This window comes from Stegodyphus dumicola, chromosome 11 (assembly GCF_044657685.1).
Source record: "Stegodyphus dumicola isolate Sdum_Otavi_A_Nest chromosome 11, ASM4465768v1".
In the NCBI taxonomy this organism is placed as follows: Eukaryota; Metazoa; Arthropoda; class Arachnida; order Araneae; family Eresidae; genus Stegodyphus; species Stegodyphus dumicola.
In genome coordinates this window covers 42,929,945-42,948,801 of record NC_140778.1, presented here as the reverse complement: position 1 = coordinate 42,948,801, position 18,857 = coordinate 42,929,945, and the positions used below count along the sequence as shown (strand labels likewise).

The 18,857-nt window shown below is 29.8% G+C and overlaps 1 protein-coding gene across 1 annotated transcript in view; it reads left to right on the top strand.

Moving 5' to 3' along the window:
- The window catches only part of LOC118187328 (uncharacterized), a 62,821-nt gene that overhangs the window by 33,629 nt on the left and 10,335 nt on the right, over positions 1 to 18,857 (top strand). The window contains 3 exon segments of the mRNA XM_085826625.1: positions 4,246 to 4,297; positions 11,355 to 11,574; positions 18,339 to 18,516. Coding sequence (XP_085682751.1) covers positions 4,246 to 4,297; positions 11,355 to 11,574; positions 18,339 to 18,516 — 450 coding nt within the window.

The following is an 18,857-nucleotide window of genomic DNA, read 5'->3' as shown; positions in this document are numbered from 1 at the left end:
ATCAACATTGGGAAAGGTTATGATAACTTACTGTCATTCATAGATTTAAGATCTATGAATGACTTCAGGTAAAGCAGGTTATGGATGACTGCAGGAAAGTCTTAAAACCTGCAGTCATTCATAGATTTAAGATCTACTAGGTGGGAGTAGTATTTTAACACCAGAAATGTGTTTTCAGTTGATTTGATATTAAGATAAGGATGTGGGCTGCAATGTTGTCAGTCAATAGAAAAACTTTAAACCCCCTCAACCTTTGATAAGCTATGCCATTTGTAACAAAATAATTATTTTATTAGCCAATAAATATCTAACCTGTGGACCAGGCCTTTTTTTTGGGGGGGGGGGAATGTTAAAGTTACTTTTATCTTTTCTTTTCAGAGCTTGTAGGTTCATTGATTTATAAACAAGCAAAATTTTTTATCTGCCCAGTTATCTTCCAAAACAAATTCTTTTTTATATTTATTTCAGCTTTTTCTTGGCCATTAATGACAACCCCCCCCCAAAGTTAGTAAGAGATTATTGTATATAGAAGGATTATTTTTTATTAAGTTCCAAAGAGTAATTATGTTTGTGTAAAAAATTGTTTAAAATCTAGATGTATACTATGTTTTACCGCATCCTAGCAACAGTTCTTCGTTTTATCCAATTCTGTTCAACTGGTGTATGTGTAATAATGTCTCATGAAATCGGTGCTGCCATCAAATGTTAGATTCACTTTGTTTCTCTAGATTTCTTTGAAGTGAAGGACCAAATACAACTGAAATTTCTTGTTGCATATACCTATGAAGAAGAGTGAAAGTGTTGTTTTTGAAATAGTACCAGGTGTTTCAAAAAGTAATTTATATTTGTATTGTGAGTCAGCATCAACAAGTGATTTTCCTCAAATTATGTATCAGATTAAGGTTAAATGACCAGGCTTGAGTACTTACTTATTAATGCAACCACCGTGGAACAATTTGCCGATTTTTTACAGATCTAAAGGTAAAAGTCATTTATTGGGTGCAAGTTATTAGTTTTCATTCTTTTTACAAATTTAAATTATTAAATAAAGATTATACAATTCATTAAAAAAATAAAACACATATATTCTTCTTTAAATTCTTTTGTAATTTTTTGGCACTGTTCTTCTCCTGTAGTACACAGCAATATGTGTTCTCTTAAAAAAAAAGTCAGAGAATTTTATGGAGACTCGGCTTCGTACAACCCTTGGCAACAGCGGCTATTAAGGAAATTCATTTCCTTATTGTTTCCTTGAGAAAATTTTCAGTAAAATTCTGTTTACTACAGCTTGTTCCATTGCTGGCAAGTTCCAAAGTCACATATTCTTAAACCAAGTTTAAGGCAAAAAATATCATGATTAATTTATAAAAACCTTCAGAACTTTCAATTCGACAAAAAAGAACTTGTACAAAAATGGGGACGTTGCTCAACTGAAAGATTGTTATGAGCATGGTTGCCTGAGTTTGGCACATGTTGAAAATTTAGCGACTTCAACTAGGTGGTTGTGTAAATATGTAAGTACCCAAGCTTTTTTGGCAAAGGCCTTCAAAATAATGTATATAGGACGTGTGTGATATAATTGGTTGGTAAATGATAAGGCAGCATGCATCTAACAACAGAAAATGCAGTGATGAGTCTAAGTTTATACGAAACTAAAGAAAGCACCATTGTTTAATATATACTTTGCCTGCAAAAGTCCTTACCTGTCCTATATTTTCGCAGCCATTATTCATGATTATATACTTCCAATTACAAAATTGTTCCAAATATTCGTATTTTTGCATTTTTTAGTTAAAGACAGAAATCAGTTTTGTTAAAATTAGGAAATGTAACTCTTTATATGTTCTCCCAATTCCTATACTTATATTTAGGAAGATTTTATGCTCATTACAAAAAAATAAAGAAAATGTTTTGCTTCCATGTGACAAAATTGGCTGAAATATTTCATTTTGAATTGGAGATTATATTAAAGAGCCATGTGCAAATTATTTTTATTTGTTTGCAATTAAAAATAGAATATCACTTTAGGAAACAATTTCTGATGTTAATAGATATTAAGTTGTGAGCACTTCTACACAGATTATTGTGAAAAGTATTGATCAATATAAATTTTTTCAGAAGAGAGATCTTATTCATAGAATTCATATTCTAGAAAACATAGGCTTCAGTATTGGCACTTAACAAACACGTAACATTATTTGCAGAATTAAAAAATTTTAATATTTCTAATTCTTATATGATTATTAGGTAATGATTTTAAAGTAATAAAACTTCATAGGAACATTAAAAACTTATAAATTATGTATCTGAATATTCTTTTGGCATGTGAATTATAACAAAATTATGAATTGAAGAGCATTATACACTAACAAATTACAAAAACTTATCATTAAATGGCATTTACAGGGAACAAAAAACCTCACATTAATTAAATTTATTAATTAACTGATCCCTCAAGGCAAGCTGAAAATAACATCTAATGTGTGCAAAATTTTGAAATTAAATATCTAGGCCAGTGTTTGTCATATGAGAGTCAAAATTTATTTTTTTATAATGAGTTTTAAATGTTTCTACATGTAAATACCAAAAAACACTCCAAAAAATTAAGATTTTATATTTTATTTATTTTTTTCTTCCAAATTTGAAAATGCCAAAACATGAATATTTGTGTCATTTAAAACATTTTTGTACCTGAAAATATATTTCATTGACCAATGATTGCAAAAGTAAAAGCCAGATACAGACTTTTATGGATAGTGTAAAATCCTTGAAAGTTTATGTAACATTTGATACATTCTTAGAACTGCTTGGTTCCTTCACAAAACCCATCTTTTAGAATATTCTTTAAATATTTCATTATATATATATTTTTTAATGTCTTCATTGCTTAAATTAACCTTTGATGTGATTTGTGAAAAAAGTCTAGGAAAGAGGAAATAATCTGCAGGTGCTAAAACTGGTCAACAAAAGAGAGGATTGAGAATTGTGATACTTTTTTTCTGCTTAATGGAACTATGTGACAGTGCACTGTGTTGCAGAAAAGCCAATTATTTGAGTGAACTTTTCCAGATTTAACTTGCTATTCTGTTTTCAACAGTTTATCCTTTACACTTTTACATAATATGCAAGACACCATCTGTTTCTAAGGAACAAATTCCTTGTGAATTATCTTTTTATAGCCCCCCAAAAAGCTACTTGATATTTCTGAAACTGAAGTTTCTGTGGCCCAACGGAACCTTCTTCAACCCAAGCAGATGACTGCCATTTTTTTTATTAAGTTTGTAAGCAAAGTACCAAATTTACACACAGTTTATTTAAGAATATCAGGACTAATTAAGAATATCATTATCTTACCAAATTTACACATAGTTTATTTAAGAATAATCATGACTAATGTCAGCCATACAGATTAAATCATGAGAATCAGAAGTTCGATCTTTTTATTCTGCAGTCAATACGTGAGCTACAAAACTGGAACTTTTTTTTTTTTAAAGTTATTTCATTACCAGTGTCATTACTGGTGTTAAGCTCATCAGCTGTCATTCAGAGAGACGGATGATGATTTTCATTAACAGTCTTCAGACTTTTCTGGTGTTTTCATCTACTCAGTGTTGTGAAAGGCAACAGCTCTTGGGTTCATTATTAGTATCTTCAGAGCAAAAAATGTTTGTTTCTGTTAATATTTGATCTCTGTGTACTTATGATATATTTCAAATGTCTCCATTCCTGTCTTCTCAACTTTGCCACAAAACGTTATTGCAATTCTTTGTTCAGCATTGGAATCTATGACAGTAGATGTTTACTTGATCAAAGAAAACAATTAAGTCTCTAAACTAAACTAAAAAAAGTATTCTGTTGGTATCGGATCAGGTTCGTAGCATTTTCGTCTATGTCATAAGTAAGCTGCAGCAGATGCTTTGATTGTGTGGTTAAATGTTTTATCAGAAATAATTGTTGAAGTAAATAATGGTACAACTGTTAACATAATTTTTCTTGTAATATTTCGGTTGAATTTGAAGTATTTTTTAAAAGTGTTATTTGAAACATTTCATGGTGGCAAAGTGTTTTATATCCACAGTTCAGTATTTTTTCCCCTCTAAATTTTTTATTATTTATTTAGTATTTAAAATTGAATGAAGGAATTTTCGTTTTCTGCTAATGTTTTTCAGCAAGTATTTTAATAATTATAGTATATGAGTAAAAATGTGTGTTAAAAATCATAAATAATTTCTGAAATTTTCTTAGGAAACAGAGGCTTGCTTATGTTGGAATAAGCTTGGATAATGTGTTAAAACCTGTAAGTATTTCATTAAATTTTTTATTTTGCTTATTTAAATATATCTATGTGAAGAGAAAATTTTCTTATTTAATTTTTGAGCCATACTTTTATTGTTTTTTATGTTTATTTATAGCATGAAATAAAACATACAATATTCACAAAAGAAGTTTATCATTTTGTATTCATATTGAAAGCCATGATAACAATTTCAATTTGTGAAATAAAGTGGACAAACCATGAAAATTTGTTTAGTAAAACGGTAGATAGTACGAAATATGTGGTGTAATTGAAAGCATATTTGAGAGATCTAGGTTTCGAATCCCAATGAGGACATTGCACATTTTTTACGTCTCCTGCTTAAAAAAAAAAAAAAAAAAACCTAATGACTGTGCAATGTTTTGCATCAGATCTTCCTTTAATATTGTGTATGTTCACCTCTGATGGAAACACAGACTTCACATATTAATTTCATAGAATTTACCTGACTGTTAATTAATTCTTATGGACTGCCATTCCAAAATTTGAAAGTGCATCTTTCAAATTTTGGGGGGATCAGGGAAGACATTTGCACTATTGCAGTTTGATGGCATAAGGCATCCTACACATGTTCAGTCAGTTCAAATTTGACGAGTAAGCTGTCCAGTCTATTCGAGTGATAGTTTTTAAGTATTTTGGCATTGGAGATGCTGAGTGTATAAAAGTATTGTTATCTGTTTAAAAAAAATCTGGGCCAACAGCATCCCTAAACAATCTTATATGAAGTGCCAAGATCTCATCCATTCTGCAATTAATTTTAAAGCTTCCATCAAAGACTTGCAGTTCCATGGGTTGCTTTTTGATTATCTTGCCTCAAACTAGTTTTGGAAAAATAGTTTTCATGGGAGCAGCAACTTTCATCAATAAGAGGAAGCAAGTTGTGTGTTATTTATTCTTGCCAGATGAAAGCAGTGTAGAATAATACTAAGTTTATATCTGCACTTTTCAGTAAAAAATATACTGTCTCATCTCATTCAGTGACCACCTTAAGACCTTTGAAAGATAAATTTAGTAAGACTTAAACCACTGGTCTTCTTGCAGAAAGTTCAACACTGTGAGCCTTCATATGGCTATAGAATGACTGACTGAAGTTTTTGTTTGCAGCATAAAGATCTAAAATGAACTCTCTTGTAATTGTTTCATGATGCCTTTAAGCTGACAATGACTGACTCCCCCCCCCAAAAGAAAAAGGTTTTCGGATGCAGTTGTTGCTCTTGATCACTCATGACCAGGCTGTCTTCTAACTGGTTCACTCCTTTAAGTTCTTGATATGACTTTTTGAGGGGTATTCAGGTTCTTGATGACCTTGAATCTACGAGTTAGATACAGCTTTTGCCATTCATTTGAAGATTCTTTTAAGACAACTAATGAATACTAAATCACTCTCAGAAACCACATTAAATTTTAAATATCTTTACACACTCGAATCCCAACATTTGTCCATTGTGCAATATGTTGTCTGTGACCACTTAATTTGCAAATTTTATACCTTAAACTAAGTGCAGAAACTCAATTTAGTTTTCAGTTACGTTAAAATAAATATATTATTAAAACTTTAATCTGTGAGCATATTTTTCAGATTATCTTTCAGCTTGATGAGCAGTGTATTTTAAGGAGTGAATGTGTTTGTGAATTGCTCAGTTTGTTAATACAATAAAAACTTGAAACATAAATTAAATACCTTTTGTCATGTTGAATGGTAATATTCTGTAAAATGGCTATATTATCATGTTGGTTCATGTTGTGTCGTTTGAGAAGTCAATCGGATCCACGCGTGGAAATCGCTACCAGTTCCATTGTCTTTTCACTGTACAGCTCTCTCTGGAAAGGAAATTCCCCCAAGCTTAGCAGAGTTGTAAGAATTGACGGACAGGTGAAGATGTGTTCTGGAAAAAGTTTCACTTTGGGGCAGTTTCTACAAGTTCCATATGATTTGGTACCAGCTTCATTAATTTTCATTTCTCTAAAATGGCAGGTTTTCAATGTAGTAATATTCTTTGTGACTTCTCTGTTTGCATTAATCTCACATATCTGATGGTCTTTCTTAATAGATTTCTCTTTGACTCTATATATCTGGTAATAGCATTAGCATCTTCAAGAGTAACGGGGATTGAGTTGTTGAGATTTCTTCTCTTTTTAGCCAGTTCATCGGCTGCCTCGTTTCCATCGATTCCAACACGTGCAGGTATCCATTACATAATGCATGTCTTTTCCATCTGGGTGATTGTTTGCAGGTGTTGGTGTACATTCTGGGTGAGTCTTGACTGTCCTTGCAATATTACTTCTAGAGCAGTCTCGGTAAATTACAAGTTCGTTGGCTGTATCATTATCATTTAAGTCAATATAAATTCTCAGGGCCTCCTGGATTGCTGTTAATTCACTTGTGAAGTTGGAAGCAATGTTGTGTGCTCCACAGCTTTGGAATGTAGTTGCTCTATTTGGTAGAGTGATGTGAATACCGGCTCCACCCTTTAGATGTCTTGAGGCAGTGTCAACCATTTTTCCATGAGAGGTTATTTTATCATGAAGACATATTAAAGACTATATAACATTTTGCATAAAAAGCAACACCTTGCTTAGTGATATGAATAAAAATGCATGTTAATGCAATGTAATATGATGGTTGAAAAATTTTAGATAAACTGTGCTAAAGATGTTCCTAATAATAATATAAGATTTCATAAGATGTTTCTAATAATAATATAATATTTCATTTTCTGTCATAAAAATGCTTCAGATATAGTAATTTAACAAGATATACTTATCTGCATTTTACATAAATGAAATAAAAAGCACCACTTTTCTAATTGACTTTTATCATTTGTAAGTAGAATGAAATCTCTCAGAATCACCTCTGAAAATGACCATTGTTTCTAAGAACATAAAGAAATAGGCTCAGTCAGGTTCATTTGGTATTGAATATTATTTTTCGTTGTTGACTACTTTAAAAAAATTAAAAGGATCTAGAATGACAGTTGGTTACCTTAGGCTGCTATCACACCTTAGTTTGTTTTGGAAGAACAACTGTTTGGAACAATTTTTCTGCTTTGTCACTACAGCCAATCACCATAGATCGCTTTGGGGTTAACACAAGAGAAACTGGTTCCACATTACAAACAAGGTGATAGCTGATTGGTTGAACACGAATAACTTGCTATTTTTTTGGAAATGAGAAAAAGTCGCACGCCTTTCTTTAAATAGTAAACCAGGCAGAAAAATTGTCCAAAACTGTTGTTCATGTGAAACAAACGCTGTGTGATATGGGCCTTAGAGATTTCATTGCACCAACTCTGGTCTCTGATCCAATAATTGTCAGCCATCAAAAGTCTCATTTTCCGCCACCCCTCTTTTTCCATGTAAGTAGCTTGTTAGTGAAAATTTTGGCTAATTTTTGGAACAGGAATGGTAACAGGTAGTTTGACGACATTTTGGTAAGGCGATAAAGGTTACTAGCTAGGAATTTAGCAGTGTACATGGATAAAGTCAAGAGTGTGCGCAATGCCATTTTTGTGCAATTCTGGGATGTTTTTTTAAGTGATAGTTGGTCGACGTGTACATAGATGATATCGTGTATGTGCAATTCTTAAAAACGCGGCAAGCAGTGGGAGATTCTGCACTTTTTCCCAATTTCGCACCTAATCTTCGTCATGATTAAGCATTTTTGTTCCATAAAAGTTTTAGTATAAGCGTAATTTGGCTAGCAGATTGTTGGAAAAAAGTTGAGTTAAAAAAAAAAAAAAGCCTTTACTTCGTGAAAACAAAGTGGCGTCCAAAACAAAACTAGCAGGTTGCTGTAGCAGGGTCGCCAAATTTTTGCCCCAAAATCGCCAAGTTACCACAATCCGAAGATTAACCAAAATTTTCCTCATGCTTATGTGAAACATCTTCCAAATATTCTAGTAAAAATCCAAAAACTTGTGAAAGAAATGTAGTTTGAGTGAAATATTGCAACTTAAGTACATCCTCCACATGATCTTCATAATTTTAAGATTTGTTATTTCCTGAAAAGAAGTCGCAAACGTTTTGAAATGAATCATATGCTCTTTGTATCATTTAAACTGAATATTTCAGAAAGTTTTTTAATCTGTGGTTAGATAAAAGTTCTTAATGTTTTAGCAATGCAAAAGCTTTTTTTTTTTTTTTTTTGAATGTTTTATACAGATTTAAAAAATATTTGGTAAAGCCTATTTTGCTATATTATCAGCAATGCCACACCTTTTAAATCAGCTTAGGTATTCCATTGGTGGTATTTTTAGTACATTGTTCGAAGCAATGGTGGAATATTTTCTGAAGTCTATTTCCTTTTTACAGTGTGAACTATAAGAATAGAAAAAATATATTCACACTGTAAAACTTTCTTAATTATTTTGGAGTAGTCAATAAAATGTCATCAATTTTCTGAATTATATTTCAGCTAACATTTGGTCACCATTGATGGTCATGATAATAATACTTTCACTCACAGTTACTAAAACTTTTTATTCATGATAGATGCTGAATGTCCATCTATTGATTTACTTCATGATAGATATTGAATGTCATACTATTTGTGTAATTAATTTGAACGATAACTTTGTAATTAATTTATAATAAAACTACTTCTATAACAATATTTTTTCTGCTTGCCATTTTGCTGTAAAATATTTATCAAAAATAGTGATATGATATTTGAGGTTAATTTGAAGCTAAGTATGTCTAAATTATGTAGAGTATACCTAAGTTACTTCAGGATACAATGTTATTAAATACATGATAAATATATATTTAGTTATGAGAGGTGAAATTAATATTTTTTTAACCCTTTGAAGTTGACTGTATGATATTTTACTTAGTAGAAATTATGGGATCTGTTTAAAGAAAACTGTAAGAAATGCTTAAACATGATATGGGGTTTTTAAGGTAGCAGTTTCAGATTTATAACCTGAGACATTATTGACCACAACGCCTATACAGTGTGATATAGCCACTGATCACTTAAGTAATGATTTAAATTTATGATCTCTCCCCTGCACTTTGTTACACTGAAACAGTAGTATAATGTAAAAAATGTTATTCTTTCATATGAAAATGTTTTTGACATTTACATATCATATATTTTGGTTTATAACAGGCACCTATAATTTCAAACTACTTTTTTTTATTTTTAAATACATTTGCCGTATAGTGCGCATCTTTTCACCAAATTTGTCATGTCAGTCTAGAAATAGTGTGTGAGTGGATAATAAAAGCATGGAATGAGATTCAAAAGCCTTTTAAAAATATAGTATATCTAATAATCTAGATTGAACAGAAGATAATCATTTATTTATGGATCAGAACATGATGGTGATGATGATATAGAATGATATATATGAGATGGTGAAGATGATATAGAATTTGATAATATGCCTGAAGATAAATATGACAAACTTTTCATTTTATCTGATAATGAAAATTTTTATGTTCATAAGGTATGTCTTTTTTTTTTTTTTTTAAATAAACAACATTTAGGTACATGTAGAAATCTAATTTTAAATTTATAATTTTTATATCCAGCATATAACATGCACCTGTAAATTTCCTGTAAAATAAAGTGTGCATTATATGCCCGAATATACAATACTTAAAAGAAAAAAGACAGGAAATTCTTTAAGTAGTGTTGTATTCTAATGGTATGTTTAGATATCACTGCAATAAATCATGATAGAATGTTACAAAGCTTACAAATTTCAGCTGCCTATTTTTTGCAAAACATCTAATGCACTACATTTTCCCTGCTTCTATGTACCAGAAGAAATTTTAAAATTGAAGAAAAACTAAGAATTAATTAAATATAGATGAAATATTTCCCTTTTTTTTTTTATGAACTGACTGTTCCACTTTTTGCATATTAATGTGTTTTTCTCCTACCAATATAAAATTTTCCATGATAGTAATAAGAAACTCCAAAATTTTATAATGATTCCCCCCCCCTCACGATATATTTCATTAAAAACAACCCAGACATGCACAACCAATATTATTAGCAGTTTTCTAAAAAATCATATTTAACTATTTTGCAAATCTTTAATTTATGTCACTGTTTTTTCATTTCATTTATTTAAGTTTGCTTTTTGGTCTGCTTATGAACATCTTCTGCAATGTACATTCATTAATTACAACTTTTTTATGTATTGGTGAATCATGATTTCTATTTTTGGTTCATTTATGGTTTGTGTTTGTTAGCTTTATGTATTGTAAAAACTAGCCTTTTTAAAGGCATGTAATAATGCTTTACTTTGATTTGGTTTCTGATTAACTGTGGGATGTATTTCCATGATTTGATTACAGTTCCAACAGCATCATAAAGAATTTTTTCCTACAAGTTCTATAAGAAGGAAACATTTATTGTAACTCTGCGCTACTTTATTATAATTAATAGTTTTAGCAATTTTTTTTAAACATTCTCTTTTTTAAATCATTCTGAAATTCAATATAAATGAAAGATATATATTTTTATATGTATCTTTCATTGATATTGAAATACATATTTTTATGTATTAACAGGTTTTATTAAAAAAAAGTTAGCTTTCTATTCTAAAATCAAAACATATATCAAGTATTTTATGCTGCTTTATTGGAACAAATATCCCTTATATAACATTTATATATAAGGCATATACAAATATAATATAACATTTATTCAGTAAAACCATGGCAGCTACACCGTAAATCATAATCACTTTTATGATCATTTACTATACATCTAGCCAAAGTATTTTTTGTTATTGTTTAAGTGATAGTATGTCTCATACTTTTAACAACAAATGTTTGAAATAAGATTAATTTCTATGTGTTATCACCTATTTTGAAGGAAAAACGTCTATATGGTGAATTTTAGCTAAAATTACAGTTTTGGGAGGGCTTGTACACAGTTGATTGGTTATAAGTTATTCTGAAGCAAATATAAACTGAGAGAATCAAAAGGATTCAGGGTTAAAATTTTTATTCTTATTTTGTCATACATTTTCATTTAAAAATTTAATTTCTTAATAATTTGTAATAATCTCTGTATTTGTAGGAAAAGAAAGAAAAATCAGATGAATCCTCTAAAGAAGATGGTGATGATAAATATACCGAGACTAAACGGGATAGGAGAAAGGATTCATCTGATGAGGAAAGACAAAAGAAATTGTATGGAAAACGTTCTGTCCGAGCTAGACGAAATGTTAACTATCAGTTTAAGGAATATGATGAATTGATTGCATCCGCTATACAAGAAGAAATGTTAGGAGTAAAATGTAAGTATATCTTTAATTGGCTAAACAATATTTTAGTATAAATAGTTTGATAAATACCTCTGAATTCAAGGATTTGAGAACTGAGATTGTGAGTGAAAATTCAAATTAAGTAGCTGAAAATTAAACATTGTTAAATGTAAAATTTTGAGCCTTTCCATTTGTAGTTTTTGATTTTCTCTGAAATGTTTCATGATGTTGCTACTAAATACTGGTACAGTGGAATATTTAGATCATGTTTCGTTCCATAAATAAATTATCTGAACTAAAAATGTTTCAGATGGCAAAATAAGCCCCAAGTTATGAGCACCCAAGCTGTAAAAAAATTACTTTTAAAGGTGTTTTGGAATAACTTCGAATTAACACCCAGGATCTTTCCTATGCTCTTCATTTTCTGTCTCTTAAATTTAATTATTTTCCATTGGTTTTTGTTTTATAAACTTGGGCACAAAGTTTTGTTGTTAATTTAAATAGGTGATTGTCTGTAGTCCAGGAATGGATTCACCCATTTTATTTGTATGAAAAAATAGTTTCGGTTTACTAATATTTCAGATGACAAATACCTTCATGACCTAAGGTTTCACTGTAACTCGAATTGGATTCAAATTCTAGTGAATGGGCTAGATGACACGAATGTTTTCATGACTTCCTTCGGGATAATTAACATGATTACATGGCACTTTTCATTCATTGTAATAGCATCCTTACCTTTAAGCAAGTAACCTTTGCCTGCTTTACCATACTTAACAATAACAGTTTCATCTTTGTATTGTTGTGTGTGTACGGGTTCATAAGAGATTGAATGCACAAGTCTAATAAAAGGTTAATAAAATTTATTCTTATAAAGAAAAATATATAACAGAACACTGGAATTTTCGTCATTTCGTGAGATATTTTCCTGAGATATATTCGTACAAGTGTTCGCAATATCACACAGTAATAATCAGTATTTATCGTTCAAACTACTAAAACGCTAAATAGAATGTAATCCACAGCGCAGTTAGAAAGATAATCTGATCAACAATAACAGCAGCAGCTAACTAAACAAATGAGCTGAGATGTTCTCTGTCTGGCTTTTTGTAGCTTTCAATCGGTCGTGAAAGCTTTGTAGTAATTTCTATGCTTCTCGAGATCTCTGGAAACCAACAAGAGGAAAGAATTATGGTTACAGCTAACAATTGATTCAATTACATTTCTTCAATTTCAATACAAATTACCTAGCTAAACTGTTATTCAATGTTAAAATGCACATGCTCCTAAATTTTTACTTTTCCGGCATATGCTCATGCTCCTAAATTTCTCTTAAAATATGTCACGTGTCACATTGCACAGGGGAATAAAACAATTTTAATTCCACTAACATTATCTGTCCAAATACAAAATTCATAACATTATTGTCATACATTTCAACATATTAAGTTTATTAAGGAAAAAAAAATAATGTAAAAACTTTAGAAAATGTACTTTGCCAAATTGTCCAATTCGTAAATATGTTGTTAGCTTTATATTGAACTAGGATTCTAGTAAATAAATTCTGTCATTATAAATATGATACATTTATTTGTGCTTTTAAACTTTTGTTGGCATCTGTGCTCTTTTTTTTTTATTTATTTGTATAGTTTTGTACCTTTAGTTGGCATATGTAGATTCATTAGTTTTAATTTTTTGTATTACTAATAAGTGTGATAGGGTACATCGGCGTATCAGGGATTTTAACAGATTTTTATTTAAACTTGTATTGAGGAAAAATATTGTTACTGAGCTCATGATATCTTGTATTTCAGAAGTGTGTATTTTTAAAGAAATTTTCTTCAGTTATTTTAAAGTTTTCACATAAAGAATTGAAATGAAATTTAGTTTGTTTATATTTTTCTGGGCTACAACTCAAAATAAGTTTTTCTGTTGTCCAATTCTTAGTCATTAATAAAAGCACTCTTTCAATCAAAGTTTTAGTACTAGCTAAAGATTAGACAAATTCAGCTATTCTTTTTTAATATGGCCATATATCACACAATATCAATACATTATATATACACAATATCAAATGCCTGGCCATTGACCATCAGGTCATTAGGCAAATATGGCCATATTATGACTCTGCTGAAATAAAAATCATATTACTGCCTATCAAATTTTGTTTGAAGTTTAATCATGTGTTGTCTCCCCGTCATGTGTTCAGTTTGTACATTCTTTTAAATTAATGTTCCTTGTAAGAATTTTTTAAGTTATTTATCCCTCCCAGCTGTCTGTATATTGTTTTAAATATGAAATTTATTGAATTAGACTGCCGACATGAAATCAGATATCTGACTCAAATACTGATACACAGGGTGGAAAATATAACAAAATCTCTGTCTATGATAGATCTTGGTACATCTTTTTCTTTTTTTTTTTTTTTTTTTTTGTTTACTCTATAAGAAATCATAATTGAGAAATTTAACATTTGAATTGAATTTTTGAATAGGAAATTAAGTTGCATGATTATTTTCAATGTAAGTTGTGTAACTGTTTGAGGCTTATTGTTTTAAATCAACTCTTTGAAAGTTGCCAAAATGAACAGTTATTGGTCCCTTGCAATATTTCACTACAGCACTGCTCGAAAATGCTACTTGTTTTCTTCTTAATTGCTTTCTGAAATGGTTCTCATTTTCAGCGACACTATGGAATGTTAGATGATTACATTTTCTTAAAACTGCTGTTCTCGGGATTTTGATTGCATTAAAGTACATTTTAACAAGCGTTAGACATCCTGCGAAGTAATCAAAAGGTAAATATTAAAATATAAACTGATACTGCACACAATATTAAACTTTATTAAAATTTAAGAAATATACTTACTCAGAGTCCCTCTCCACATGCTGCTTCTGATTGAATTTTTAATACATATAATACAAAGTAATGATTAATATAACACTCATATTAATAATGAAAAAACTTATAGGTTTATATACAAATAGTGCTAACTGTTACAGAATTATGATTGTGACAAAAATAGCTGATGAAAATGGCAAGTTTGAATTGTGAGTGAGCAAAAGTTAAAAAGTTTAACTTCATAAACTGTGCTGATGTCACAATCAATATATTATATTGAATTAAATGTTGCGTTAACATCACATCTGATATGTCAAATAGATTCAAATTGTTTTGCTGATGTCGTGCATGCTACTATGTGAGCTTTGTTAAGTTTCATATGGTACCTGAAGGAATAATTATCTGTATAGGAGTTTGTGCATAATTTTATCAAAAACCATTGCAATAAGTATATTTGCCAAGAAGTAAGTTACTTTCAAAGAAGCAAAAAGTTCTCCAAAAATAGAAACAAAATTGTAATGAAAGTGTAACGACTTTACTTGCTCCAAAATTACCCCCCAAAAAAATTTTTTAAAAAAATAATAATAATAAAATTTTAAAAAATCAGCATATCGTGTGTTATATTGTGTTCAATTGTAATATTTCAGTTACGGAAGGTGATAGTGGCGATTTACAAAACGCACTGTTTGTATTAGCTGTTACAGGATGAGTTTAGAAAAGTTGTACCCATTATCATTTCATAACTATAACAGATAACCAGGGTAAATTTTTCATTATTGTTATAGTCTACTGATAATTGATTGAATAAAATTCAGTGGAAGGAGTTTTCGGTGTCTCGTGCAATGATTTTACTCATCAACATATGCTTTGAGAAAATGATGTCTCCTTCACTTGTGACAATACAAACAGCCATGGTGGTTATTATAGCTTTCTTTATATTAGCTTCAGCCTTCATTACTTCTGCAAGGTTTTCCTTGACATTTTCTTAACTTAAATGCTCAAGATGTCTGAAGTCAGTTCATGGATTTAAATGTTGAACAGCTTTTGATGCAGTTGTATTGTTTCCTTCAGAAAGCTCAAAATATCTGAGCACTTGTTAGTTAACCCTTTGAGAGTTCTTAACAGGATAAATGAATAATTTGGAGTAGAGAGAATTCTGTCGAATTTTTATCGTTAACATTTTGCCACATGGTGCAAACTCTGCGAGTCTTAAATTCTAAAAATTTTACCACCTTTATAATTTCTGTTGCCCATTATCTTCCTTAAACTGTAAATATTTTGCTGCCCTTAAAACACATTTGGTGCTCAGCCCTGGATTGGATCCATAGAGCATCTCTTTTCTGATGAAAATACTGATTTTACAATTTATGGTTTATTAATATTAAGTTACAGATAGAAAATTCTGTGTGTAAACTTTGCTGTCTTTTCTTTAGTACCCTTCTATTTTATGTTTCTAGTAATGTGTATTTCTTTCCCCAATAAAATTTGTTAAATGTACAGTTATTAAATTTATTACAAATTTTTTAATTTATTAAAATTATTAAAATTTAATGTCGACTTTCATAATAGTAAAAACCAGACAGATGATTCTGAAACTAGAGTTTACATTTTGGAAAAAGTTGTAGATTTCTATTAGCCTAACTGCCATAATGAAAGTTCATCAAGATTTCAGAATATGCCAGACTCTGGCAACCTTGTACATAATAATTTTTTTTATTTATTTATATACTTTAACACTTAATTGTTCTTGCTCGATAATGATCATACAGGTGTGCAATGCAGAGTTTAGAACCATATTTAATAGTTTAAATTTGTATTTGGAATTGCCAAAATGTGTTTTCTTTTGGTATGTTGATAATATTTGCTGACTTAAAATAAATATTGATTTTTTTTACGTCACCAGAATTGGCAACTTGTAATCCAATAAGTAACTTTTACCAAATTGAATGATAACGTATATCATCTTTCTTTTTCTTCTGTAAAAAATCAGGAAATTGTGCCAAGAGGGCAGCACTATTATATAAGTAGTTAAAGGTAAAGCTTCACGGATAAGTCAGTTTCATTCCACCAAAGGAGTGTTTTAAAAAGCAGTCATGATGTTTTCAAGCAAAAAGCCCATCAAAAGTGAATTCTGAAGCAGGTGAATTCTTTTTGTATTCCATACATAATAAATCATCTTAAAATTCTTAATTCTTCTTAAATATCTTTTTAAAATATTTGTCTGTTGATGTTGATCAATTAAAAACTGAATTTGCAGATGAGAAACGTTTTGCTTAGCAAAATAATATAGGCTGTTTTATTAATACCTTAGAGCAATTCATTGGCATTATGGATTTTAAGCATTGTATGGAAGAAATAGGCAGAGTTTAAGCCTAATTTTTTCAATAACAAGGTATTTTATTTAGTGTGGAAGTGAAATTAATAATCAGGACTCACCAGATGTTTTATTATGCGTGGAGGGAGAATCAAATGTGCATGCGTAAAGCCTACAAGAAAAAACGTTGTTGGTGGTTTTGAGGTCCAGATTTTAGATCATTTCGGATAATGGACGTCCAGATTTCAGACTTTGTTCTGTACTTTACTTGAAGCTCTGATCAAACTTTCGTAAAAAAATATATGAGGAGATAATCCAAATCTTCTCAAATTTGATATTTAAAATGAGTATGTGATTGAAAACAACATATCACATTTATAAGCATTAAATATGTTCATGGAATTATGCTAAATATAGCAAGAATAAGTTTATAATGAAGACAAGCTCTCATTATGAAGCAATTAAATGTGTTAACCCTAATTGCCAATTCTGTGTTCTTTTCACTTTTATATTGAATCAGTAAGAAAAGTTATCACTGATGTCATAAACTGAGAAAAGACTGCAAAAGAAATGCAAGGCAACACTTATACTGTATCTGGAATTCTAAAGATATTATGCTTTTAAAAATGTCATTATTGCTATGTTAAGATTGTTAATTTTATGATCGTCTTGAATCTGAAAAACTGTATGACCAGAAGATATATTATTGATTTATTATGTTTCAAATCAAAGCAGGAAAACTCACATGTGCATGATTATGTATATAGTTATTGTCCATTGTGCGGGAGTATATTAAATAGAATAATAAAAAGTGAATAGTATTTAGAATTAAACATTGAGCCATGAAATTTATAAACAAATTAGATTTTATTTACAAGCAATCAACCAAAAGTGATAGTTTGTTTAAAGGTCTTGCTATTCTACTAATTCCATGTCTTAACATGAAATTGGTAGGAGATCACCTGATAGCCACATGAGATTTTTCTAATCTTTTTCTTTCATCAAGTACTTTTTCTTTTATTTGGTGTAATATCTGGTTTATGTTATTGAATCTTTTCCATTCAATCTGGGGGCTCAAGCATCATGATCGTAATTCAGTAAGTATCGCCAATATCCTTCCACAAATATTGGCATCTCTCTCTCTGTATATATATATATATATATACTATATATGCATATAATGCAAAACGGAGAACATAATGTGTTTGACGTATGTTATCTAATAATACTATAAAACTGTTATTCATAATTTTTTTATTAAAAAATGAATTCTGGTGCCAAGTCCATCGTATGCTTTCTTTCTTTTTGTCATCAACGAAACAGCTGGCCCACTGGGTTAGGTGCTTTAAGAAAAAAGCACCTAACTCAGTGGGCCAACCTATGCTGAGAATTTTTTTTTTTTTTTAATTTTGATTTAATTGCAGCATTTAGCTAAGAAATTATTTATTATTTAAAAAAAATTTTCTGTTTGTTTTGCTGATTATAAAAATTCCACGGAGGTACTTTCATTGTGTTCTGAACTAGTAACTTGTGTTTTTAATGCAATCTTAAATATACAATTTAATAAAAAAAATGCCTATGTAATTATCTGATAAGTAGTCGTTTCCTTCTTTCATTCAAAAATGTGATTATAATTATTTAGTGGCTGAAGAAGCATTTAAAGAAGCTGAGGAAGGTGCTCCTGATGATAATGACAGCGACAAATCATTTGCAGCAAAAATACCGAAAACAAAAACCAGAAAAAGAAGAAGCAAAAAATTAAATGATTTAGATTTTACTGATGATGATGAAGACAGTGGTGAGGAATATAAAGGGCTAAGGTATGAATTTGTACTTTTGAGTATCATATTATATGTTAACTTATCGATAATACACGAAACCATAATACGATTACCATAGCAAGAAAAAATTTTTAAATATCATAGTTAAATTTGAAGTCTCTTACAGCTGCTACAAATTGAAATACTGTCCAGAGTTTGCAAGGAAAGTTATCTCAAATTTAAAAATTAAATATTTGTCTTTTACGAGTCACACTTTTTGTGTTTTTTTTTTATCATGAATAAAACATTTCCTTAAATATGGAAATAGGGATGAGGGTTGTAGTGAAAGTTACATTTCTTAATTTTTATACATTTGTTTTTCTTTCTTTAATTTAAAAATG